This window comes from Carcharodon carcharias, chromosome 3 (genome assembly GCF_017639515.1).
Source record: "Carcharodon carcharias isolate sCarCar2 chromosome 3, sCarCar2.pri, whole genome shotgun sequence".
In the NCBI taxonomy this organism is placed as follows: Eukaryota; Metazoa; Chordata; class Chondrichthyes; order Lamniformes; family Lamnidae; genus Carcharodon; species Carcharodon carcharias.
This window is the reverse complement of record NC_054469.1, coordinates 173937938-173964183: the sequence shown is the minus strand read 5'-3', so window position 1 is coordinate 173964183 and position 26246 is coordinate 173937938. Positions and strand designations below refer to the sequence as shown.

Sequence of the window (26246 nt, the reverse complement as noted above, 5' to 3'; positions counted from 1 at the left end):
GCTTTAAAATGGATTTATTTGACATGGTAAATAACTTACCTGATTGTGGAATCATGCTCCTTTCAACCCATGGAAAGTGGCAGGCTTCTGAACAGGCATGGAACATGACATGTGACTGTTACTGGCCGCTGAGGCTTCAGCCAAGCTCAGTGACAAAAACTCTAAGTGAAGTTTCTTTCCTCGCCTTCCACCCCCTCCCCCAAATGTGCACACACTATAATCACTATCTCTCCCCCACATATGCTGTAATCAGTCCCCTTCTCTCCCCGACCTCCCCAGCCAGCTGGTGGTGACCGCTGGGGAGGCATAGAAGCTCTGAGAGTGTGAGCCAGAGTTCATGTGCAGCTGCAGCCCTCCAGGTGACATTTCTAAATGGTCTGGAGAAGAAGGAAAAAATCCCGAGACCAAAACATGAGCAGGGCAAAGGCAGAGCTGGACACAGCTGGAACTCGTAGCTGGACCTTCCAAGGTCCAGCCCTGGAGGAGGGAGAGTTTGCGACTCCAGTAGCTGTTTCTGCAACCCCAACTGGTGTCATGACCCACAGTTTATGAACTATTGCGTCAGAAATATAGTAATATAGGAACAGGAGTAGGCCGCTTAGCCCCTCGAACCTGCTCTGCCATTCAATGAGATCATAGCTGATCTGTAACCTATCTCCATGTATTTATTGATCAACTTGTTAATGTTTGTTACTTGTCAGGACAAATTCCTGTTGTGAAGAACTTGGGGGTAGAAATTAGAATATAATGCATCCATTTTGTGAAATGGGTATTGGGCCCATTGAAAATAAGATTAGGAGCCCAACGCCTGTTAAAGAATCAATTTGCCTGCCCTGTTCCAGATTCTTCAGAGGGTTCCAGCCAAAGCCAAGTTTTTCAAACATTTTTTCTAAAATGCCTTTCTCTGGAGTGCCACCCAATTCTACATGAGTTCTGATAGTTCACTGAAAACCCATTCTGGTACTTGTTTGAGGGTCGCTGCAATGAAGCTATTGGCTAAATTGGCTTCTGGGGCTGGAAGATGATTGCTAGCAGTTCACCCTGGGTCTGGGCCTAAAAGTGGGCACCAAATAATTAATACCACTTCGAAGTTTAGCATTAAATCCATTGCTTCAACCATGACATTGGGTCAAAATGGATCCACACTAAAAGGGTCTGAACAGCTAACCTGATTTCAAAAAAAAAGCAGCAAGACTGAAGAATGTCATTCAGCCTATATCAACCATTTTAGAGATCAATCAGACACACCATCTCAATTTCTCAAGAGGGCTCTGAAAACTCAGGATTTTTAATAGTCCTTTTGCACATGTGCACCCAAATTGGTCGCGTCCATGCATGTGCTTATACTCCGGTGCGTTGACTGCAGAGGATATCAGAGGTGGATCCTGATGAAGCATACTTCTTTGTTAAGCTTGAGTGCCTGTCATATGAATTTCCGTCTTGCTCTGTTACTCATTGTGCCATTATATGTTACCACCCTTTGGTGTCTGGGAGCCCTGTTTCCATGTGCGCATGACCATTTTGTGTTGCCTATTACATAGTTGGATTTTGTGGTTCCATTAAAGCTTGACATTTTCCCGTAATCACTATTGATACAGTTTACCTGCCAACTTAAAGGTAAACATAGCCTACTGGCATTGTGCCTTTTTGTGACCGCCTAAGACATGTGAAGTCCCATGTGGTGTCAGACCGACTCAAGATCACTCTGAAAGATGAGTCAGTGCACGAGTGCTGACTCTCACTCAGGTTTGGGTTCTTCCGTCCATTTCAGCAGACCTGAGGTGAGAGTACAGGCAGGCTGAAAGGCCCACTTCCATTCCCATCCACTCACAAATACATTGGCTTGGATTTTTGGATGGGTATGTAGCTGTATCGGGAAGGCCTCAAAATGTGTCATAAGCACCACCCCCCCCCCACCCACCCATCCCCCTCTCACGTCATCACTCTCAAAAATGACAGGGCAGAAACACAGGTGGGATTTCTGGCCATGCCGCTTGATGGCCATTTTGTTTGTCATTCCGCATCTGCTCCCAACCAATTTGAGATGTGAAAATTCTGACCATTTTCTAAAATGAGAAATTTTTTTTTCCCAGCAATGGCCTCACCTTGATGAAAATGAAGTTCTCAAAAAGAAAGCAAACAAAAATACTCTATCAGAAATTTTGATAAACACCTGTTGTTCTATTAAGATATTGTCCTTGCTAAATTTTAATGTTTTTATCATGTGGGGAAAGAATATTTGCTCATAGCAAGCAGGCAGCTGCACTGACAAATTGTTTTATGCACACAACTTACAAAAGCAACTGTACAGATTTGGAATGAAAAAAGGACATGGGAAAATGATAGCAACTGCTGTAGTAGCCAGGATACAGTTTAAACAGGACTGAGAAACCACCTATGTTTTGCTAATTAATCAATCTATGATTGTAATTGGCCTGGCCATAAATGCAGTAAGATCTTGGCATTGGCTTTTCCATCTGCCAGGTACTGCAGCTCTGTTGAAGAGTCATACAGACTCGAAAGGTTAACTGTGTTCCTCTCCGCAGATGCTGTCAGACCTGCTGAGTTTTTCCAGGTATTTTTATTTTTGTACTGCAGCTATCTGCCTGGGCTACACTTTCAATTTTGGGCTTTTATGCACATACATGTTTGGCTGACGTTGTGATTTTTTTTCTGCCCAGTTGGGACTCATTCCTCCCCCCTATTGGACCCTATGTCATGATAACTAACCACACTTTATCCAAACTACTATTTATTACTTTTATGTTGCTAACTCTGTTCTCTCAACTGATATCCAGCAATAAAAACAGAAAATGCTGTAAATACTCAGTTCTGGCAGCATCTGTGGAGAGAAGAAACAGAGTTAACATTTCAACATTTCAGGTCGATGACCTTTCGTCAGAACTGGGAAAAGTTAGAAATGTGATAGTTGTTAAACAGGTCAGATGGGGGAGGGTGGAAAAAGAGGAAAAGGGAAGGTCTATGATAAGGCAGAAGACTGGAAACATTAAGTGACAGAAGAGTTGTTAGGGGAGAATCAAATGGAATTGAATGGGACAAGTAGAGAAACATGGTCATCAACTTGAATCATTAACTCTACTTCTCTTTCCATAGGTGTTTCCTGACCTGCTGAATATCTCCAGCATTTTCTATTTTTTATTTCAGAGTTCCAGCAGTGTTTTGCTTTTGTGATATCCAGCATCCTCTTCTCAGAACATTCCAAAGAGCTTCTGTGATTTTTCAGGCTTAACCTCTCTTTGCCTTCTGTGCCATGTGGCTTCCACGTTCCTTTCCATGCATGTATCTCAGAATTGTTTTATGGCATTTAAAGACAGATTCCCTACCCTTGCATCTCTCTACCTCTCTCTAGCATCCCCCGATCCTATAACCCTCCAAGAAACCTGTGCTTTTCCAGTTCAAGCCATTTATGTATCCACCACTGTGCTTGCACCAGGTAATTGTGCCTTCTGCCATCTCGCCCTGTGCACTGGAATTCCCTCCTTAAACATCTCAGCCTCTCCAGCTCTCTCCTCCTTTAAGTCTCTTCTTAGAACCTACATCCTTAACCAAGCTTTTAGTTATCCATCTTAATGTCTCCTTCTTGGGCTCGGTATTGAATTTTGTCCAATTATGCTCCTGTGAAGCACTGGGGTTGGGGGGGGGGGGGGGTGATTTATGAAAGGTGCTATACAAATGTAAGTTATTGTTGCCGTACAGTCAAAACATTATTTTTGAACTGTAATCACTGTTATAATGCAGAAAAATGCAACATCAGTGAGATGACAGACCAGTCAATCTTTTTTTGATGGTGGTTGAGAGTGAAATATTGGCCAAGACATGTGGAGAGCTCAAAAACAAAAACAGAATTACCTGGAAAAACTCAGCAGGTCTGGCAGCATCGGCGGAGAGGAAAAGAGTTGACGTTTCGAGTCCTCATGACCCTTCCTCAGAACTGAGTGAATATTAGGAGAGGGGTGAAATATAAGCTGGTTTAAGGTGGGGGGTGGGGGGAGAGAAGTAGGGGGGTGGTGTGGTTGTAGGGAAAAGCAAGCACTGATAGGAGCAGATAATCAAAAGATGTCGCAGACAAAAGAACAAAGAGGTGTTGAAGGTGGTGATATTATCTAAACGAATGTGCTAAATAAGAATGGATGGCAGGGCACTCAAGGTACAGCTCTAGTGGGGGTGGGGTGGAAAGACTAGCAGGGCATAAAAGATTTAAAAACAATGGAAATAGGTGGGAAAAGAAAAATCTATATAAATTATTGGAAAAAACAAAAGGAAGGGGGAAGAAATGGAAAGGGGGTGGGGATGGAGGAGGGAGTTCAAGATCTAAAGTTGTTGAATTCAATATTCAGTCCGGAAGGCTGTAAAGTGCCTAGTCGGAAGATGAGGTGCTGTTCCTCCAGTTTGCGTTGGGCTTCACTGGAACAATGCAGCAAGCCAAGGACAGACATGTGGGCAAGAGAGCAGGATGGAGTATTAAAATGGCAAGCGACAGGGAGGTTTGGGTCATTCTTGCGGACAGACCGCAGGTGTTCTGCAAAGTGGTTGCCCAGTTTACGTTTGGTCTCTTCAATGTAGAGGAGACCGCATTGGGCGCAACGAATGCAGTAGACTAAGTTGGGGGAAATGCAAGTGAAATGCTGCTTCACTTGAAAGGAGTGTTTGGGCCCTTGGACAGTGAGGAGAGAGGAAGTGAAGGGGCAGGTGTTGCATCTTTTGCGTGGGCATGGGGTGGTGCCATAGGTAGGGGTTGAGGAGTAGGGGGTGATGGAGGAGTGGACCAGGGTGTCCCAGAGGGAACGATCCCCATGGAATGCCACTGGAGTGGGTGAAGGGAAGATATGTTTGGTGGTGGCATCATGCTGGAGTTGGCGGAAATGGCGGAGGATGATCCTTTGAATGCGGAGGCTGGTGGGCTGATAAGTGAGGACAAGGGATACCCTATCATGTTTCTGGGAGGGAGGAGAAGGCGTGAGGGCGGATGCGCGGGAGATGGGCCGGACATGGTTGAGGGCCCTGTCAACGACCGTGGGTGGAAAACCTCAGTTAAGGAAGAAGGAGGACATGTCAGAGGAACTCTTTTTGAAGGTAGCATCATCAGAACAGATGCGACGGAGGCGAAGGAACTGGGAGAATGGGATGGAGTCCTTACAGGAAGCGGGGTGTGAGGAGCTGTAGTGAAGGTAGCTGTGGGAGTCGGTAGGCTTGTAATGGATATTGGTGGACAGTCTATCACCAGAAATTGAGACAGAGAGGTCAAGGAACCCGTCCTTTCCAAAGAGCCTCGATTCCAGGTGAGATGTCCAGCCGTATTTGGCGATAAGCTGCTGCAAGCAGTCCAGGATTTTGTTATGTCTTTTGATTCTTGCATTTTTCACAAACGGACAGCTGCCGGAGATGTGAGCCAGTGATTCGAATGGGGCCTCACTTCTCCTGCAGGATTTGTTATGGTGTTGTCTGCCTCGGTTTAAGGTGGTTCTCGTTGGGTAGAGATTGCACCGCAGTAGTCTCTGCTTTAAGTACTTAATTAAACAATACCTTCACCTTTGCATTCTAACAATACAATTAACATGTCATTATCAAATGGGACCTTAGTTTTACATCCTATCTGAGGTACATTGGGGTGAAGTTGAGTTACATCAGCAGCGTGAAAATTGAAAGTTGGCTTTTCACCATGGAACGTTTTATTTTCTCCTGATTTGGAAAATATGCCAACATTTTTAGTTTCAAAGTGACAGTAAGACTAGGAAATAGTCCTCCAAAAGGAGTTTGATCTGTTCTGTGAAATTCAGACAAGGAAAACCAGATGTGGTGAACAATTGGCTACTGATTCGCCGCAAGCCTATTTGGCTGTCAGAGAGCATTTCAATCCCATCATGCCTGATTCCTTGAATACTGTGTTAAGTTGTTGACCCAGATTATGTACTCAAGTTCTGGAGTGGGAATTAATGTTCAATAATCTGATTTAGTGGAAAGAGTAATCCAAGACAGACACTTATATAAACTTATTCATTCATGAACAGTGGCCAATCATCACTTCATCCTTGTCTCTAGCTCAAAATGCTATTTCTAGATGTAACCCAAATTTGGACGGCCAAAATAATTGTGCTTCTGTGTATTTTTTCACATTTTAACAAGATTCAGTCAGGCTCGCAGTGTGGAGCATTTGCTTGTACTAGAAGCTACAGATCTTAATACACAGGGCCCTGCTCTTTGCAGACAGAAAGGACACGTATACATATTGTGCTTATTTCAGCTAAACAAAAGTCATTTCCTGGTTCATTCCTTGGGGCAATACCTTTACCAATCAGAGTCAAGCTGCCTCGTTTAAATTTTAAACAATGCTTGGCAGTTAACTGTCAATTGCCATGAACTGGTGCATTCTCCATGGTGTCCCTACCAATCAGAGTCCACTTGCCAACCAATCAGCACTCTCTTCTCATACAGTATAAATTGTTGTTCCCTATACATTTGGTATTCTTGTGAATTGTCCTGATGAGTACAAGACTAAAAGCTTAAGCAGAAAATATATTTTCTCAACAGTATAATTTATTCCCTTCAACATTTTGGAGAGAATTTTCTCCCTGTTGGGCAGGCCGATCGGGAGCGGGCACAGGCGGGTGCAGAGCCAATCGCCACCCATGATTGGCTGCGTGCCGCCATTTTACTAATTAAGGCCCGCCCAGTGTGATGCGCGCCCGGTAGTGCTCAGAGCTATTGTTGGGGGGTGGGGGGGGGGGGGGGGGGGGGGGGGGGGGGGGAGGGTTGCGGGATTTGGGGCTCAGAGCTGCCTCAGGGAGATTAATTTCATAATGACAATTTTTAATAAAGACGGTAAAAAATCATTTGCACATGTCCCTTCATGTGACAGCGTCACATGAACCGGGACTTTTGTGAAATGTTCTAAAAATATTTATTATTTTAATAAACCCTTCATAAAACCTCATCCATCCCGTAGATGAGGTTTCACGAAAAAATGTGAAGGCCACTTGGGCTCTTCGCCTGCCTGACAACCTTAAGGTTGGATGGGCAGCCCTGTCAATTTGTTTAATTGGTTTGTTAATGGCCTTAACAGACCTTTGATAGTTCGGCGGGTGTGCAGCCAACTCCGGTGCGTGCCCGCTGAATGAAAGATCAAAATGACACATCCCGACATCACCATGTGTCGTTTTATGCATCGGTGGGCCCCGCATGCCGAATAGAAAATTCTGGCCCTTGTAACCCATGATCAGATCACCCCTGTAAAGTGTAGAGTTCTAGCTATTTCATCCTGTCTTGATAACTAAGATGTTTTAAACTGGAAATTAGTCTTGTGGCCCTCCTTTGCACCCTTTCCAAAGCCTGAATATCACCGACCATATGAAGAAACCAAAGTTGGACACAAGATTCCAAGTGAAGCCTGGCCAGGGCCTTTTACAGGGACAAACTGGTATGCATAGTCTTATTGACTGTCTTGTGAATGCACCCCAACACACTGCTTCCAGCAACTGTCAGTTCATGACATTTCCCAGGAACCTTTAGAGATCTATGCACTTGAACACCCAGACCGCTCTCATTCACCACTTTCTTTAATGCTTTTCCCTGAAAGGTGTATGATTGTTGAATTTGCTTTGCAACATGCATATCACAACTTTACCAAATCAAAAATAATTTACCCGTCATGAGCCCAATCCTCAAGATTCACTTGAAGCAGTAGAGTATTTTTTACAGTCCTGACTCTGCAGAGATCGTAGTATCATCTATTTCAAGCCATGCCCCCAAAACTTAGATTTACATTGTTAAAAACTGTGAAGAGCAACATTTCCAACAACAATCCCTGTGACTGTCTCCAAACAGATCCAAATTCATTTATAACTATTTTCTGCCCCTATCCTGCCAATCTGTCCTCTGATCAGATAATTACCGCTAATACCAGAGGCCTGGAGCTTGTACCTTATCAAAATCCTTTTGGAATTTTTGCAATGTCCCTCATCCACCAGGCTTGTGACTTCTTTAAAAAAAATTGTAAGACATTACCTTTTTTTAAGCACGTTGGGTATCTCAAATATGTTCCTTCTTATCCAATTGATTCCCTTGAGCACCTTTCTGATTGCTGATGTTGAACTAATGGGCCTATATTTACCCAGGCCTGTCTTGTCACCATTTTAAAAGAAGAGCACTACATTAGCCTCCTTCTACTCTATAGGATCCAGAGTAGAGTGAGCTATTAAAAATAAGGGCAGTTAGTTTGCACATTTCCCTGAGGATTCTTGTAAGGATATCATTCCAGTCTGGCTGCTTATTCACTTTCAGGTTCTTAATTTTATCTAAAACAATATGTTCATCCATGTTAATGTTAGCTTTATTATTATCATTATCCTCACCATCGAGCATTGTCTTCCAGAGTGGATGGTTTAATATATATGACAGAAGATAACCAGTTCTGTTTCCTTTTGATTCATTTCTAGACATACATTGGCTCCATTTTGGTGTCGGTGAATCCCTACAAACCAATTTCTGGACTTTATGATAAAGTCACGATGGAACAATACAGCAAGTATCATTTGGGAGAAACAGCACCTCACATTTTTGCCATTGCAAACGAGTGTTATCGCTGCCTTTGGAAACGTAACGACAATCAATGTGTCCTCATAAGGTAAATCGCTGCTACTTTTCAAAGGAGTGAAGATTAAGTCATTGGTGAAAAACAGTCCAGGTTCAATACATCCCATGCGGATTTATATGAACTAGTGTAATGAGAATTACTCTACCTGGTTGTGTACACGTAAAGCCTTTGAGATTGACACTTTAAAAAAAATAGTACCATTATATGAAATATAAACATATTCAGCAGTGAATTGGAACCTTGACTTACAATGATGTGGAAAGAGATTTCTGAGTCAAATATTTGGTTAAATTGCAGAGATGTAAGGTTACCCAGGAGTGATTACAAGGAAGTATTCTCATTGAGGGATTTAACTGGCAGTGTTGCAATACAAGAGCAAAGCTTGAGCTGTTACTAACAAATCATCAAAGTCCCAAGATTAGATTAACGCCTTAGTATATCAAATGTGTGTGTTTCATTCTGCTTCTCTGCAAGCAATAAGTGTTAGTGCAGACGGTGACTGTGCTTCAAATCATGATAAATGATGACACATGATGACACTTTCCAAGAAAATTGATGATCATACTGTATTGCAGGTTTATTGAGAAATAACCTGCAGTTAGCTTCTTAAAAAAAATATAAGTATAGCTCCTTTCAATATCACAAGATGTCTTAAAACCTTGAAGTTCTTTTGAAGTGTGGTCACCGTTGTAATATGGAAGACATGGCAGCCAATTTGTGCATAGCACATTCCCACAAACAGCATGTAATAATGACCAGACAAATGTGGTATTAAGGAGCCCAGACAAAATTGAAGACAGTGGAATCAGAGGGAATCTCCTCATTGGTTAGAGACATAGCTAGCACAAAGGAAGATGGTTGTTGTTGTTGGAGGCCAATCCGCTGAATCCCAGGCCATTGCTGCAGGAGTTCCTCAGTGTTGCCTCCTACACCTAACCATCTTCAGCTGCTTCATCAGTGACCTTCCCTCCATAAGTTCACTGACAATTGCACAGTGTTCAGTACTATTCGTGACTTCTGAGATATTGAAGCAGAAGGGAAGATGTTAAAGTTAGTTTTCTGGAAGGATAAAATCAAATAATCTCAAGGTCATCTATCCTATCCTAGTAATCTTGTTTTCCGAAAGTGTGAGGCAAAGTTACTGTTGCAAAATGAGCTTCAGGTAAAGTTATGTAAATTCAAAGAACGAAGCTGACTCATTAAGTTCAACCTCTGAACTCCAGATGTTGCATCAGGTACTTGTACTACATTAATCTTTAGATTTAGCTGAGGGTCTTGATTGCCATGGGGTCCACAAAGAGGTCACCAAGGTCATCAGATCTTGAAACATTGAAATCATAGAATCATTGAAATTTACAGTACTGGAGGAGGATATTTGGCCAATCTTGTCTGCTCTAGCCATTCAGTCTAATTCTGCTTTCCAGCTCTTGTTTTGTAGCCTCATAGGTTACAGCACTTCAGTTGCATATCCAAGCACTTCTTAAATGTTAGGAGGATTTCTACCTCTACTATCCTTTCACCCAGTGAGTCCCAGACCCCCATCACCCTATGGGTGGGGGAAAAAATCCCCTTAAATCCCTTCTTAACCCTCCAATGCCTTATCCAGGAGACATAGATTCAGGCTATGGGACCCTTCAACCACTCTATCTTGACTCCTCATAATTTTATACATTTCTCCCCTCGGCTTCCTCTGTTCCATTAAAAAAAAACATCCCTAGCTTTAACCAATCTTTCCTCATATCTAAAATTCGCCAGTTCAGACACCATCCTTCTACGTCTCCTCTGTACCCTCTAGTGGAATTTGTTTTCCTTTAGTACAGTGATCAGAACTTTCAACAATGATGAACAGGGGGACCTGTGTTTATCTTTGGTTTTCTGCTTTGGTCTATGTAAGTTAGGTTATGGGATCAATATTTGCAATGGTTCATGAAGCACTTAAGCTTGAAAACTGCTTGCATAAGTGATGATTGCGATGGTTTCTTCAATAGTGTGAATTGTTTTACTTGTTGGAGCACCAATTCATTGCTATGTAGTAGCCTTACTGAACTGGTTTGCAGTATGTTGAGCCTTAATACACCAATTTAATTCACTAACAGATATATCTTTCACAATTGCTTTGATGATTGAAAGAAACCATTTGATTTTAATGACACTTCTATGAGGGAAAGTTGCAGTTAATGAGAATACTTCAAGGTTTGGGAAATGCACGGCTGAATGGGTGAATCTTTTTTTTAATAGCTAGAGTACTATGACAAAAAAAGACAGCGTTCTTACATGACGAGACCTACAGGGTAGCTTTCAACTTCTATAAGGTGCTATCAGAGAATCAAGCTAATGACTTCAGGAGAATTTGGCAATTGATCTGTAACTCCAAGTTAGAACAATACTTATTAAATAAACAAAGCCGACATTGTGGAGACACTTTAAACTCAAACACTTAAGTTGGGCAAAATAATAAGAATATTTATCATTTGCTTTTTCTTCTGTTCAGGTAGGTACACAATGCATGTTGTTTTTCATTTTTGCCTCTCTCCGTGCATTAACAGGATACTTATTTCAAGATGAAGTCTTGATAATTGCAGGTCTGGATCCAGTTCCAGCTTTTGGGTATTTCTGTTCTCATTTCCGTGGGGGAGAATTTTCCCCCCGTCGGGGTTGGGGGGGGGTTGGGGGTGGGGGTGGGGGGGGGGGGGTGGTTGTGCAGGGACGGGCGGGAGCGGATGCAAACCCAATCAGCGCCCTTGATCGGGTCCGCATCACCATTTTACATGGGCGGGCCAGTTAGGGCCCATCCAGTGTGACATGCGCCCGGAAGTGCTGAGCGATTCCTGTGGGGGGTGGGGGGGTTCCCTGAGCCGGGGGCCGTGCTTTTTCATGCATGTGCGCAAAAGAGCACAGAATTCTCCCTGAAGCACCTCTGTGCCTCACTGAGATTAGTTTAAGGTTTAAAATTTTAAATAATGTTGGGAATCTGGAACTCACTGCCTGAAAGGGTGGTAGAGGCAGGAAGCCTCATAATAGTTAAGAAGGATTTGGATGTGCACTTGCAATGCCATGGCATACAAGGCTATGGGTCTAGTGCTGGAAAATGGGATTAGAATGGTTAGGTGCTTGTTTGACCGGTGCAGACCCGAGGGGCTGAAAGGCCTTTTTCTGTGCTGTAGACCTCTATGACTCTATGAAGAAAATAAAATATTTTAAGACATGTCCCCTCATGTGACAGTGTCACATGAGCTGGGATATGTCAAGGGACATTAATGAGGACATTAATTTTTAAAGCCTTCATGAAACCTCATCCCACCAGTGGATGAGGTTCCATGAAAAATGTGAAGGACTCCTGGGTGAAGAGCCTGCCTTAAGGTTGGACGGGCAGCTCAGCAGTAGGATAGCTTTTTCAATATCGTTGGGGGGGGCGTAAAATGGGCAGTAACAGTCCGTTTTATATCCTATTGAACTTTCCTGGAGTTTGCCTTTGCCAGGCCACTTTAAAAAAAATCTCCACTGAATATTCTTACGTATGGCTTATAAGCAGATTTGTAAGCAATTCCTAGCTGATTGATGATTTATGCAAGGGAAATTTTTAGGAGAGTGAAATTAAAATACTGCATAGAAATTAGTGAGGTATAGATTTTCAGTTCCACAACTAAACTGGGCAGAGCTCAAGTTACTTCTGTGTTGTCTAAATTGAAAAGTTATGAGTTGCATTCTACACCCCACCCCTCCATAATAGGTTTTATATGTTTCTTATTCTTGATCTTGTAAAATAAAATGAAGTCACCAGTAGGGCACAGCAAAAGACCAATTGTGGAGATCACATTATGTGCACTTAGTAACTGAAGAGGGAAGAGGCATAGGGAGGGTGAAAAAAATCATGAATGATTAGATTGGGCCAGTGAGACCATTGATGGAAGACAGCTGTTAGCAAGTATCTGGTGTGCTTGGACTGCTCTCTGTTACATAAACAAATAAAATATCTCTGATACTGCTCATCTCTCAAACACATCTTCTAGTAATGACCTACATTTTTGGTGTTTAAAGTGATTAAATTTGATATAATTGTTTCTTCCTTTGCGTGTCAGCTCTGTTAAAGTGATATATACTTAAAAATATTTAATTAGTTTACCTGTACCCATTTCCTGAAAACAAACTTGCTGAGTGCAACCATTGATATTTGAGTGCAGCACATTTCTTATGACAGTATGAATTAAATTTGTATTTTTTATTATGAAACAGTAAGTTTCAGTAGTTTTGTGTACCAAATGTACTGCAACGAACACAACTTCTCCTCTTCATCCATTCCCTAAATGAAAGAAAAGCCACTGAGATGCTTGATAATACTGCCATTTTTGGAGAAAGCTTAGAAAGTATGCGGTAGCATGAAGGGGGATTGCAACAGAGGTCCACTTTGCAAGGGCTGGCATTAATATTATTACTGGCTCTTCACAAGGGGATGTGTACCTTGTCATCTATGAAGGCAGATTCACATCATCTCCCTTCAGTTGTGGCTATTGTCAACTCTCAGCCATTGTGATGCTTTCTCATGGGCAGCCGAATTCCTCTCTTACCTTCCAAAGGCCCTTGCAAGATTGGCGAGTTCCTTGCCACTTGTACACGTGGAGAATGAAGGCATTTGTAGGGCCTTTGGAAGATTATGGAGAAATTTGGGTGCCCTGAGAAATTCCTCACAATGGTCTGACAGTTCCATGGCAGCATGCTCACATGCGCCTCCAGTTTCAACCTCCCGATGTGGGTTTGCTCAGCACCAGGAGGGGAGAATCTGGCCCTTTATGTGTGGAAATGGCAGTTAGCTGTCATTGATATTAAGTGGCCTTGCTTTTCTGCATCGATTGACAAAAATTATAATTTCAGCAATCATCAGGAAGTGAGAGAAAATGTAACCATTGAACAGATTGCAGGGCTTATTAAGTTATTAGATTTTACAGTCATTGTTTTTCAAGAATAAGGCAAAGTATTCTTTTAAAAACGTTTCCCCTCATTTTAATAACATCACATCTCTGTTAAATGCAGTGTGGATTTGACTTGGAAGTAAAGAAAAGCAAACCAGTTCAAGGCATTCCTAGCTGGATTTATTTTTTTTAGAAATTGGATGTGAAACGATCATTTATTTTTGGCATCCTTATTGGTTCGTGGAAACAAAGCACAGCAAGGAACTGGGTAATGGGAAACAGATTTGTGCTTTCTGCATTAAGTCAGAAGAAAGTTTGCTCTGAACCTGCTAATGAGCATTATAAATAAAGATTAAGACAGACACTTGCTTAAGAAGGTGCAAGTGGAAGATTCACAAGTTATGAAGTGATTATAACCTAGTGCTTTCGTCTAAAGATAGACATTCTCTGGTCTTTGCAAGCCAGACACAGCAAGTGGTTAATGTTATTAATATGCAGTAGTGTTCTTTCAAATTTATAAGAGGAAAGGTTCGCAATATGATTCAGATTTTAGGAGGAAGGGAGAGAGGGAAGAACAAGGTTTTGAACCAAAAAAGTACATTGGACAGCAGAAATATTATAGAAATGACAAATGAGGAACATTCCAACATTGCAAATGGTTACTGACTGTGAAAAATGTCAGTTGTTAGACAAGCGTATTCAGATCATGACTATTCTTGGCACTTTTACAGCAAAAAGACAATTCTCATATGAAATTAAATGATTATTTTCACAAAAATAACATTAAGTGTATTAAAGACATGCCTCAGGAATGTTACAAGAATTGCAACATACTGGACTGTTGAACTTCATTCACATTTTCTCTCTGGCAATAGATTTAAAGTGTGGATGTGTTGACAGTTAAGATTTATTTTTACACTGATGCATTGGTTCCTCATCCCTAAAAACACCCAATTTAGAATATTCACCCTCCTGTAAATCCTTCATGCCCTTGCCTATGTCTATCTTTGTAAGCTCCTCCAGTCCTGCAGCACCACATTCCTGTCAACCCCAACCACTTCCCCCCCTCACCAAAAGGAACTCTGGCATGTATTATCATTCCTTTCTTTGTGCCCTAACGTTGGTGACTGGGCCTTCAGTCAACTAGTCCGTAAAGTCCTCCATCTCCTTTTTTAAAATCCTCCTTAAAATCCATCTCTTTAAACAAGCATTTGAATACAAGAACACAAGAAATAGGAGCAGGAGTAGACCACATGGCCCATTGAGCCTGCTCCACCATTTAATATGATCATGGCTGATCTTGGGCTTCCTCTCTCCATTTTCCCACCCGCTCCCCATATCTCTCAATTCCCTGAGAAATCAAAAATCTGTCTATCCCAGCCTTAAGTGTATTCAACGTTGGAGCACCCACAACCCTCTGGGGTAGAGAATTCCAAGATTCATAGCCCTTTGAGTGAAGTCTTTTCTCCTCATCTTGTCCTAAATGATTGACCCCTTATCTTAAGACTGTGCCCCTGTGTTTTAGTTTCCCCAACCAGCGGAAACCATCTCTATGTCTACCCTATCAAGCCCCTTCAGAATTTTGTAGGTTTCAGTGCAACCGTCTCTCATTCTTCTAAACTCCAGACAATCTGAGCCCAATTTACTCAGCCTCTCATCATAGGACAAACCCCTCATCCCAGAGACCAATCTAGTGAACCATTGCTGTATGCCTCCAATGCAAACATATCCTCTCTCCAATGTGGAGACCAAAGCTGCGCACATTACTCCAGATGTGGTCTCACCAAAACCCTGTACAAGTGTAGCAAGACTTCTTTATTCTTGTATCCCAATCTTCTTGCAATAAAGTTCAACATGCCTTTTGCCTTCCTAATTGCTTGCTGCACATGCATACTAGCTTTCTAGGAGCATTCCCAAGCCTTTGAACATCAATACTTACAAGTTTCTCACCTTCTAAAAATTATTCTGCTTTTTTATTCTTACGACCAAAGTGAATAACCTCACACTTCCCTATGTTATACACCTTCTGCCATCTTGTTTCCCACTTACTTAACCTGCCTATATCTCTTTGCAGCCTCGCTGTCCTCCCCACAGCTTACCTTCCCACCTAGACTGGTACCATCAGCAAACTTTGGCACATTACTGTCTCTTTATCTAAGTCATTAATATAGATTGTATAAAGCTGAGGCCCCAGCACTGATCCTTGCTATTCACTGCCTGCCAACTTGAAAAAGCCCTGTTTATGCCCACTTTCTATCTTCATTAACCAGTCCTCTATCCAAGCTAATATATTACCCCAATGTCATGTGTCCTGATATTGCCTATTAACCTTTTGTGTGGCACCTTTTCGAAAGCCTTTCGGAAATCCAGGTATATTACATCTACTAATTTCCCTTTATCTACCCTAGCAGTTGCACCCTCAAAAGACTCCAATAAATTTGTCAAACAGGATTTTCCTTTAGTAAAACATGTTGACTTATTCTAATCATACTATGCTTTTCTAAGTGCATGTTAACACTTAATAATAGATTCCAGCATTTTCCCAACTACTGATGTTAGGCTAACAGGCCTGTAGTTCACTGTTTTCTCTCTCTCTCCTTTCGTGAAGAGTGTAACATTTGCCAACTTCCAATCTAGTGAGACCATTCCTGAATCTAAGGAATTTTGGAAGATCATAACTAGCACATCCACTATCTCTGTAGCTATATATTTTAGAAGCCTAGGGTGAAGGCCATCAAGTCTTGGGCCACTTGTTCTTCCTTGGTTCTGCATCCATACATAAATGCAAAATGTTATTGATCTGTGCAGTAATAAATTGCCTTTAATGTAAAATTCAACTGTATAGGTTCTGTGGATGTGAATCTCTGTGAGAGTTCACCTAATTTTCCATCATAGGTTTATTGGAAGAACCATTGTTCCTCCTAGAAAATGGTGTTTACTGTGCTTCTGAAGATCTTCCACTAAAGTTATGGTGAATGAGTGGATACATATTAAGTCATGGCATTCAATGTTTTTCCCAAGGCATTCGACGCTTTTCCTTCCTGGATCAAGGAGACAGTTTTAATAACCTCAATGTTCCGAGCACAGGCATGGCTTTTCCACAATGTTTAAATAGTCGTTTGGTAGTACAGAACTTGAGTATTGCTGAAAAAAAGACATGTTGTCGAAGTTTTTCATCTTGTACTCATCAGGACAATTTGCAAGAATACCTGAACAACAATTTATCCTGCGTGAGAAGAGAGTGCTGATTGGTTGGCAAGTGGACTCTGATTGATAAAGGCTTTGCCATGGAGAGTTCACCAGCTAACTGATGACTTACATTTAACTACCAAGCTTTGGTTAAATTCAAAGCAGGCAGGTTGATCTGGTCATGGCATTTCCCTGGCAGTAAACCAGAGAATGGCTGTCACCTATTCTGTTTAGCTGAAAAAGACGCAGTGTGTGTACATGTTCTTTCTGTCTGCAAAGGACAAGGTCCTGTGTATTAATATATGTGGCTACTAGCACATGTAAATAAGCAACATTGCGAGCCTGACTGATAAGCTTAAATTGGTTGTTAGTGTAATACTTAGCACACTGATGAGCAAAAGTTGTCCAATCGCAGAATCACATCTAACGTTGGACACTGTCTAGAGTTTTGCAAGCATGGGTTAGTTGGGTACGGTCTGTACCCTGCCTGTTGTGAACAGTGGCTGTGATCTGCTTTTTGATACGATCCGCCAGTCTTTTGGACGTACAGCCTACATGCCTGGCAGCACACTGGCACTGAAATTCATATACCATATCACTCATTGGTGTGATAGGCAGAACATCTTTTTGACTTGACGGCAGCATCTTGTTAGAGGTGAATACCATTCATGTTGCTATTGCATAGTGGCAGCATGAAACAGCTAGCTTCACCTGTTGCTCAAATTTTTGAGATACCTTGCCCTTCCAGGGTAATCTGAGGTAGACTGGGCACTTTTCAGGGCCATTCATGAGTTTGCGTGATATACAATGATCAATGATCTGATCAGGGTACCCATTATCATGCAGGATGGCTTTTATGCAGCCTATTTCAGCATCGAGTTTGCACGGTGAGCAAATGGCTCGGGGCCCTATTTACGAGGTTGCCAATAAGACAATGAGCAAATTTCATAAGTTGCTGTGAATCCTTATCAGCTGACTTTAGGAAGGCTAGAGTTTGACTTCACACTTGTAGCTTCATTGTTGTATAGTGCTCCACCTAGTGCTGAGATGATCACGCACAACATCATTTCTGGATAGCAAGTGAGGGTAAAGTTTTACTTTTAGAATAAATTTATTGATGTATGAAATATAACTTATACATAGTTTTAAACCTTTTATGGGCTTATTTTATCCCACATTTTAGTGAAAATAAGATGACCTGATTTCATTACTTTTACAGACCAACCTTAGGACCAACATTATGATGGTGTTTGTTGATTTTCTATTTGGCATTGTGTATCACCTGTATTTAGTGAATGACCACTACCTCTCAAACAGTGCTGTTATATGGAAGAGGAGGTGGCCTAGAACAGGAGCACTACCACTTGACTTTTCTTCTCTGTCTCTGATAATGCACATTGTCAGGAGTGTGGCAATTAAATCTAGTTGAAGACAGGCTAAGCTATCAACCAACTCATAAAAACACATTCTTGCCTGCACCCTGCTTGTGGACTTGTCCTCAACATTCAGAAAAGGTATGTGGTCAAGAATCGTAGCAACGCTAGTCACCTCTTACCATCTTCATGTCTAAGCATCACATGTTGTCCCAGTGTCAAAAATGTCAAATTTGTTCTCAGTATAAACTTGGGGCAGCATCTTGTGGTTGGCGAGCGGGGGTGGGGCCTGCTCACCGATGCGTAAAATGGCGCAGCGATATGTTGGGCGTGAGTTCCGACGTCACCCTGCGTCATTTAGATTTGCAGTTTGGCGGGCACACAGTCGATTCACTGAACAGTCAACGGCCTATTAAGGCCATTAAAAAACTAATTAAGATGATTAGTGGGCCTGCCCATCCAACCTTAAGGTTGGTGGGCAGCCTGGGAGCCCAGGCGGACTTCAGAAAAAACATGAAAACTCATCCACGGGCGGGATGAGGTTTCGTGAGGGTATTTAAATTTTTGTAAAATGTTTCAATAAAAGTTATGGACATGTCCCAACTGATGTGACAGTGTCACATGGGGAGGTGGCAGGGAAATTTTTTTATCACCTTTATTTGAAGTTTTCATTCGGAGCTGATCTCCCTGAGGCAGCACTTTGCCCCAGGGAGTTCAGTGCGCTCTTTTGTGCGCATGTGCGAAAGATCGCACTCCCGGCTGAGGGAATCCCACCTTCCCCCCGCCCGCCCGCACAGGGAGCACATAGCATTTCCTGGTGGACGTCACGCTGGGCGGGCCTTAATTGGCCTGCCCAAGTAAAATGGCATCCCCCACCCCGATTGGGGCCGCCGATCAGAAAACCACCTGCCCGCTCCCGCACCCGCACTCCCCCCGCCCCCTCCAAAAGCTTTAACGCCGGCTTGTGTGGGTGTCCACCACCCTGGTGCAAATTTAAACGATCTCTCATCTATTTACTGGCCCAAGCAGACCTTGGATGTCAGTGGGGCAACAGTGGTGACCCTCCCAACATGGATTTTTCAATGTATGCTTTTCAGGCCAGAAGTGAACAGCCAGCAATTGAAAATCATGCCTGTCCGTTTTTCCTCTTGTGCTGTTGTTATTGTTTGAGCAAATCCTTTGACACTAGATGGCAGTAAAGCAACAAGTGCCTCAATTCTTCTAATGTTAACATCTCCTAAGATGTTATTTCAGTATTTTTTCTTGTGTGCTAGAAACTTGAAAATGAATAATTCTCTTATTTGGAGATTATTTATGTTGCTATGTAAATGAACAAAAATTATATAACCTTGTGCACGATTCCTGCATTACAGCGGTGACTACACTTCAAAAATAGTTAATTGGGTGTAAAGCTCTTTGAAACATCTGTTGGTCATGAAAAACACTAAATAAGTGAAAGTCTTTTCTTTTAGGATACTAATTGTGAATATTTCCTCCCACAGCTAGTATTCCCAATAGGTATAATCAGTGCCTTGACACTAATATGTCAAGGAAAAAAAATGTTTTTAGATAGGAGCAAATAATGTGCAATTGGCTATTTTTCCAGCGTCCTCAATTTCCTCACCTTGGATTGCTGCAATCACTGCAGCTCAAATAACCTCTGAAGACACAATCTAACTTTGAAAGATAAAACCTGCAATTGTGCTGCTGGGCATCATTTCAGTTTTCAAGTGAACATAGCATAACAATATTATACCCACTTTACCATTGTGTTTTACTGAAACTCCAGCAACAGCAAGGTCGCACCTAAGACTTGTCTCTGGTATTAAGCAGTGTTGTTTTGTTTTTTTTCAAAAAAACTTAAGTGTTAAACACTTGCTAGATCTGTGCAGAAATATTAAATGTGAAGAAGCAATAAATAGATTTTTTATTAGTTTATTAATCGTGTTCGGTCAAAGATTTTTCTCTTGTTATGTATATAGAAAGTTTAATGTTTTTTATTAGAGTAGCTGACAAATGGTTTTGTGCACACAAAAGCAATCATAAACTGTTTTCTGAACAGGGGTTCTTTGTTCTGGAACAGCTTGAAGCTTGCAAACTCGACAAATTTGTTAAAAGTTCAGAAATGCAGTCAATGCTTTTATGATTTAAGGAAGTATATGTTGTTTAGGGTGGGCCCACTGAATTAAATGGAACGTTTTTGAAACAATGTCAGCTTTTAAATTCCACTCTATTCTTTTCTTGGTGCGGTGAGCAGCATATCCTACAACAATTGTACAATTAAATCCCAATGTTGGTGCTTCATTCAGAATGGGATAGAAGAAAGGAGACATCACAAAATAGTGCAATGTAATGAAATCCTATTACCATGAAAATGAATTAAATTCAAAGCTTCTGAAATTCCTTCTGGATTGGGGCAGCATGTTATTGTGATTGAGCTGAGCTGGAGTGAAGGAACTCACTAATATATACCCTAAATTATCAGACTGCTTGTACAACACCCAATACTGAATAGGCTGGAATTTCTTCCAATTAATTATTGAGAAGGTGAAAGCCATTGGGCTGTATTTTTCTGTCCTGGTATATGGTAAACTCATGTGAGGCAAAAGGAAAAAGAGGCAGGAGGACTGGAATTCTGAAATTGTCACCTGATTCCCACCAGCCGTTAATTTAACTGGCGTGGGAAATGTGGCGAGTTGCAACCCGACGCCTGTGAAAACTGACATCGGGACTTCCCTGTTGCTGCCTACCTCAATTTTGTATTTGTTGGAGTTTGAAGGTTTCTGTGTGACGGGTAAAACCCTGTGTGAACCACATCAGGTCATTGGGTTCATGAAACGTGGGGGAAGCCTGTTCTGGAGTCGGGAACCTTTGGACAAATAAGTTTAAAAGTTGTTGGCAACTTTCTGTCCTAATTTAATGGTGTGTACTAAGTTAAATATGTCTTTCATTGTAGGGCTTTGTTTTGAAAAGATGTGACCATTAAATTGACCAGCATTGTGAAAGATTCGTTAGAATACATTGTCCACTGGATAAAATCCTATTCTCCATTCAGCAGTATTGAGATTCAGATTTTAATGTTTCACTTTGAACCTGTGCCTTAATCTTAACATTGATTCATAGTCCAATCATTGAACCTTTGAAACAATGGAACAGGTGGCCATCAGTTCATGCTACTTCAAAAAGCTTGAATGTATTAAGCCCAGCTATGTATTCTGTTCTAGTGCTTCAAAGATTTTAAAGTATTTAGCGCTGGAAGTTTTGTTGACACAGCTGTTGCTGGAATCCATTATGAATGCTTTGCTGAGTTCCAAACCCCACTAAAGGGGTGGAATTTAATGCCCTCCCCCCAAGGCAAGTTTGGAAGTGGGGGGAGCATTTAATTAGGAAGGAGGGTCCTGTTTGGGGACCCCACTGCGTTTCCTACCTCTGCTATTGGACAGCCTTCCCACCCTGTCAAAAATTGGGCCCATTAAGTGGGCAGTTAATACCTTCTTAAAGGTCTCTTCCCACTGCTGCTGGTATTCAACCCATGGCTGCAGGGGGTACTTAGTGCGGGGAGCCCAAAATGTAAAACCCTTTCAGGTTTGCTTGCGGGCAACTTCAGGGGAGGAGAGTACCTTGTCAGGCACTCGGTACTTGATTGAGGGATCTGGCATTAGAAAGGGGAAAGCTCTTGTTGCTAACCCCCAAGTCCACTTCTCCCTTGACTTCCATCCTGCCCTCATTCACCTGTGGCCTAGCACTGCCTGCAATAGACAGCTGCCAGCTTCTGATTGACAGAGGGCAGGATTTCTATCCCTGGCGTCCTTGATCCTGGGGCAGGCCTGCTGCTGGATAGTCAGGTGGCTGATTGACATTTAATGCAGCAGGCCTTCCCCAAAGGCAATGTGAGGATCTCATTGGTTCTCTAGCTGGCATGAAGAGGCCCCTGTTGCCTGGATTGAGTACTGCCTATCGATTCAGCTCAGCAGCCATTGGTGATACATCCAGCTCTCAATGAGACTGTGGGCTTTATTATGATTAGCTATGTGCAGTAAATAGGATTATGTTTTGAATGGCTACATGTTTATTTGTTGGTTTTATAAGCATCTCAGATTTCCTAATGTTGGGATTCATGTGTCCTGTCCATAGTGGATACTGGGTGAGTGGGCATGGAAGTTATGGAGGGGGAATTTAAGGGATATGTGGGTGTATGGGCGGGGGTATGGGAGTGGGCAGGGTGATGAGGGGTGAGGCCTTGGCTGCCGAAAACTCATGTACCGAACTGAGCCAATATCCCAATGAATAGAGGAGGGCCTTCTAACTGCCCACCTAGGCATCCATCCACCCCAGCTCCTGCCTCAGGCCTGCTTCCAGAGACAGTGACCCCAACTCTGGCGCCTCCTGCCATCCCACCATGAAGATGGCACAGACAGACTCTGCCAGACAGAAAGTGGGATCGCGATGTCGTGAAATGGCCCCCCTTACCATTCAAGGGCCCAAACACCCCTTTTAGGTGAAGCAGTGCTTCACTTGCACCTCCTTCAATTGGGTCTACTACATTCGTCACTCCCAGTGCGGTCTCCTCTACACTGGGGAGACTAAACGCAGACTGGGTGGCCACTTTACGGAACACCTTCAAGGCACTTTACAGCCTTCTGGACTTAACATTGAGGTCAACAACTTCAGACCATGAACTCCCTCCTCCATATTTACCTTTTTAAATCCAATTTTAAAATTTTTATTTATTCTTATTTTTATTTATTTTTTTATTTTTATATTTTATATATGTTATTATGTATTTATTTTTAACCCTTTTTTGTCCTTTTTCTCCAACGCCTGCAACACTATCCCCCACCCCCAAATAGGGCCATCTGTCACTTGTTTCGATGTTGTGCTTTCACAGAGCACCGACCTTTGCTTGGCTATTAACACATTCAGCTATCTTACCTTTATGCCACTATCAGCACCTTCTTTAGACTTTAACATCACCATTAATACTCACTTTGTTTTGTGCCCATGACATTGTCATCAGTCTCTCCTGAGCTCCCACTTATCCCTGACCTTCTATTTTGCTCCACCTGCTCCACCCCCTCCATCACAGTTCTACTTTTCTTTAGCTCTAAAGAAGAATTATACGGACTCGAAATATTAACTCTGTTTCTCTCTCCACTGATGCTGCCAGGCCTGCTGAGATTTTTCAGCATGTTCTGTTTCCATTTCAGATTTCCAGCATGTGCAGTATTTTGCTTTTAACTTAGTCTTTAACCTTTGGAATTCCATCCCTGAACTTCTCTACTTCCCTTTCCTCCTTGTAAGGTGCTTTTGGTCATCTGGTCTAATACCTCCTTAATATGGCGCAATGTCAAATTTTGCTTTATAATACTCCCTTGGGATGTTTTATTATAAGAAAGATGCAGTATAAATATTAGTTATTGTTGAAGAAACTAAAGTTAGGCTTGTATGTGGTATACAATTGGAGTGTGCTTCTGGATAGCCCTTCACAGCACATCCTTTTTTTATTCTTTCATGGGATGTGGGCACCCACCATTTATTTCCCACCCCTAATTGCCCTTGAGAAGGTGGTGGTGAGCTGTCTTCTTGAACTAGTGCAGCCCATGTGATGTAGGTACACCCACAGTGCTGTTAGGAAGGGGATTCCTGGATTCTTGACCCAGCAAACTATGTGATACAGTTCCAAGTCAGAATGGTGTGTGGCTTGAAGGGGAATTTGCAGTTGGTGCTGTTCCCATGTGCCTGCTTCCCTTGTCCTTCTAGGTGGTAGAGATTGTGGGTTTGGAACATGCTATTGAAGGAGCATTGGTGAGTTCATGCAGTGTATCTTGTAGCAGGTACACGTTGTTGCCAATGTTCATCAGTGGTGGAGGGAGTGAATGTTTTAAGATGTTGGGTATTGGATGCCAATCAAATGGGCTGCTTTGTCCTGGATAGTGTTGAGTATCTTCAGTGTTGTTGGAGATGCAGTCATCCAGACAAGTGGAGAGTATTCCATCACACTCCTGATTTGCTGTTGAAGGGTCATGAGGATTCGAAACGTCCACTCTTTTCTTCTCTGCCGATGCTGCCAGACCTGCTGAGTTTTTTCAATGATAATGTGAATGTCAAGAGGAGGTGGTTAGATTCTGGCTTGTTGGAGATGGTTATTGCCTGACACTTATGTGGCGTGAATGTCATTTGCCACTTAGCCCAAACATGAATGCCATCCAGGTTTGCTGCATGTCGGTATGGATTGCTTCAGTATCTGAGTCTTGAATGGTGCTGAACTTTCTGCAATCATCAGTGCACATCCCCTCTTCTGACCTTATGATGGAAGGAAGTTCATTGATGAAGCAGCTGAAGATGGTTGGGCCTCAGACACTACCCTGAGGAACTCCTGCAGTGATGTTTTGAGACTGAAATGATTACCCTCCAATAATCACAACATCTTTGTGCTAGGTTTGATTCCAATCAGCAGAGTGTTTTCCCCTGATTCCTATTGACTTCAATTTTGCTAGGGTTCCTTGATGCCAAATTCTGTCACGGGAAGTTAGTCTCAGCTCAACAACATCTACGTCACTGCACATTAATAGAGAACTGACTTTCATTTAACCAGGAGCTTTTCAGTGAACTTTTAACTGATTTTATTTGTAGTATTGTTTTTAATAATGCATTAGAAAGGAAGAATATTTAATGGGTGTTCTACACAATTGTGATATAATAATCCTTTCTGGAATGTTTTAGCTGTATTTAACTGCCAAATTTAAACCAGATAAATTTACTTTTGGTATCAATATAATGATATTCCATTGAGTATTTATCCACTAAAATCTGCATTTATCACATAACCTCAAATGTTGCTGGTAGCTGTAATTCAACAGCAAGATCTATCGCTTAGGTTTGCCTAGAGCCCACAACACAATGGATTGTCTCAATGTGCTTCCCGTAGGAGAGAACAGACTGGGTTGACCAAAAGCATGGGCAAACAGAAAGCTTACAGCCAAACACTCTTAAAAGCAGAGGGAAGCAGCAACAACAACTTGCATTTACATAGCATTCTTGATGTAGTAAAATTCCCAAAGTGCTTCACTGGAGTGATATCAAACAAAATTTGGCTCCAAGCCATTAAGGGAGATTTTGGGACAGGTAGCTAAAATTTTTAATCAAACCTGTAGGTGTTAAAGTATACATTAAAGGAGGAGAGAGAGGTAAATAGGCGAAGAAGCTTAGAGAGGGAATTCCAGAGATTCGGGCCTAGGCAACTGAAGACATGGCCATCATTGATTAGGTTATAGGTAACAGGGGATGCCTTCAAATTTATGTCAGGTGGAAAATGGGAGATTGACCAGAAGAGCATTGAAATAGTCAAGTCTAGAGGCAGGTAGAAGAGCTTTAGGAAGTGTATTCCAGCAAATAAGACAATGGCAGCTGTAAGCTCTGTAATCAGGTGTCGAACGTCTCGGAATAGATTGAGGGGATGGGCATTAGGCTTTGACTGGGAACTAGAGTCAAAGGACTTAAACTGGTTTGTAGAAAGTTTCAGAAGTCATAGAGAAATTTGTGAAAGAAGGTGAGAATTTTGGGTTATGTGAAGCCAGGTAACAGGATGTCAGTGCAAGCCAAGGAGGGCGGGGCTACTTGTTGAATAGGATTTGGTTCAGGAAAAGATGCAGCTAATGGAATTTTGACTAATTTGGAGTTTGAGTGAGGAAGAGTTTCAGAAGCTGAATGTTGGGTTAATCACATAATTGTTACAGCATGGAAGGCCATTCGGTCCATCATGCCTGTACTAGCTCTCTGAGCAATTCACTCAGTACCATTCCCCCACTGTCTCTCTGTAACCCCACACAATCTTCTTTTTCAGATAACTGTCTAATTCCCTTTTGAATGTCAAAGTCTTTGAATGACTTTGAAAGTCCTTGATCGAACTTCCTCCACCACACTCTCTAGCAGTGCATTCCAGATCCTAATCACTCGCTGCGTGAAAAAATTTTTCCTCATGTTGCCATTGTTTCTTTTGCCAATTACCTTAAATCTGTGCCCCCTCATTCTCGATCCTTTCATGAGTGAGAACAGTATTTTCCTATCTACTCTGTCCTCATGATTTTAAATATCTCTATCAGATCTCCTCTCAGCCTTCTCTTCTCCAAGGAAAATAGTCCCAAACATAAGTGAATCTCCTCACCC

The 26246-nt window shown here is 42.1% G+C and overlaps 1 protein-coding gene across 4 annotated transcripts in view; it reads left to right on the top strand.

The window, feature by feature from the left end:
• The window catches only part of myo10 (myosin X), a 370178-nt gene that overhangs the window by 173832 nt on the left and 170100 nt on the right, over positions 1–26246 (top strand). For all 4 annotated transcript variants that reach the window (XM_041183612.1, XM_041183615.1, XM_041183613.1 and 1 more), the window contains exon 4: positions 8454–8641. In XM_041183612.1, coding sequence (XP_041039546.1) covers positions 8454–8641 — 188 coding nt within the window. The remainder of the gene's footprint in view (positions 1–8453; positions 8642–26246) is intronic.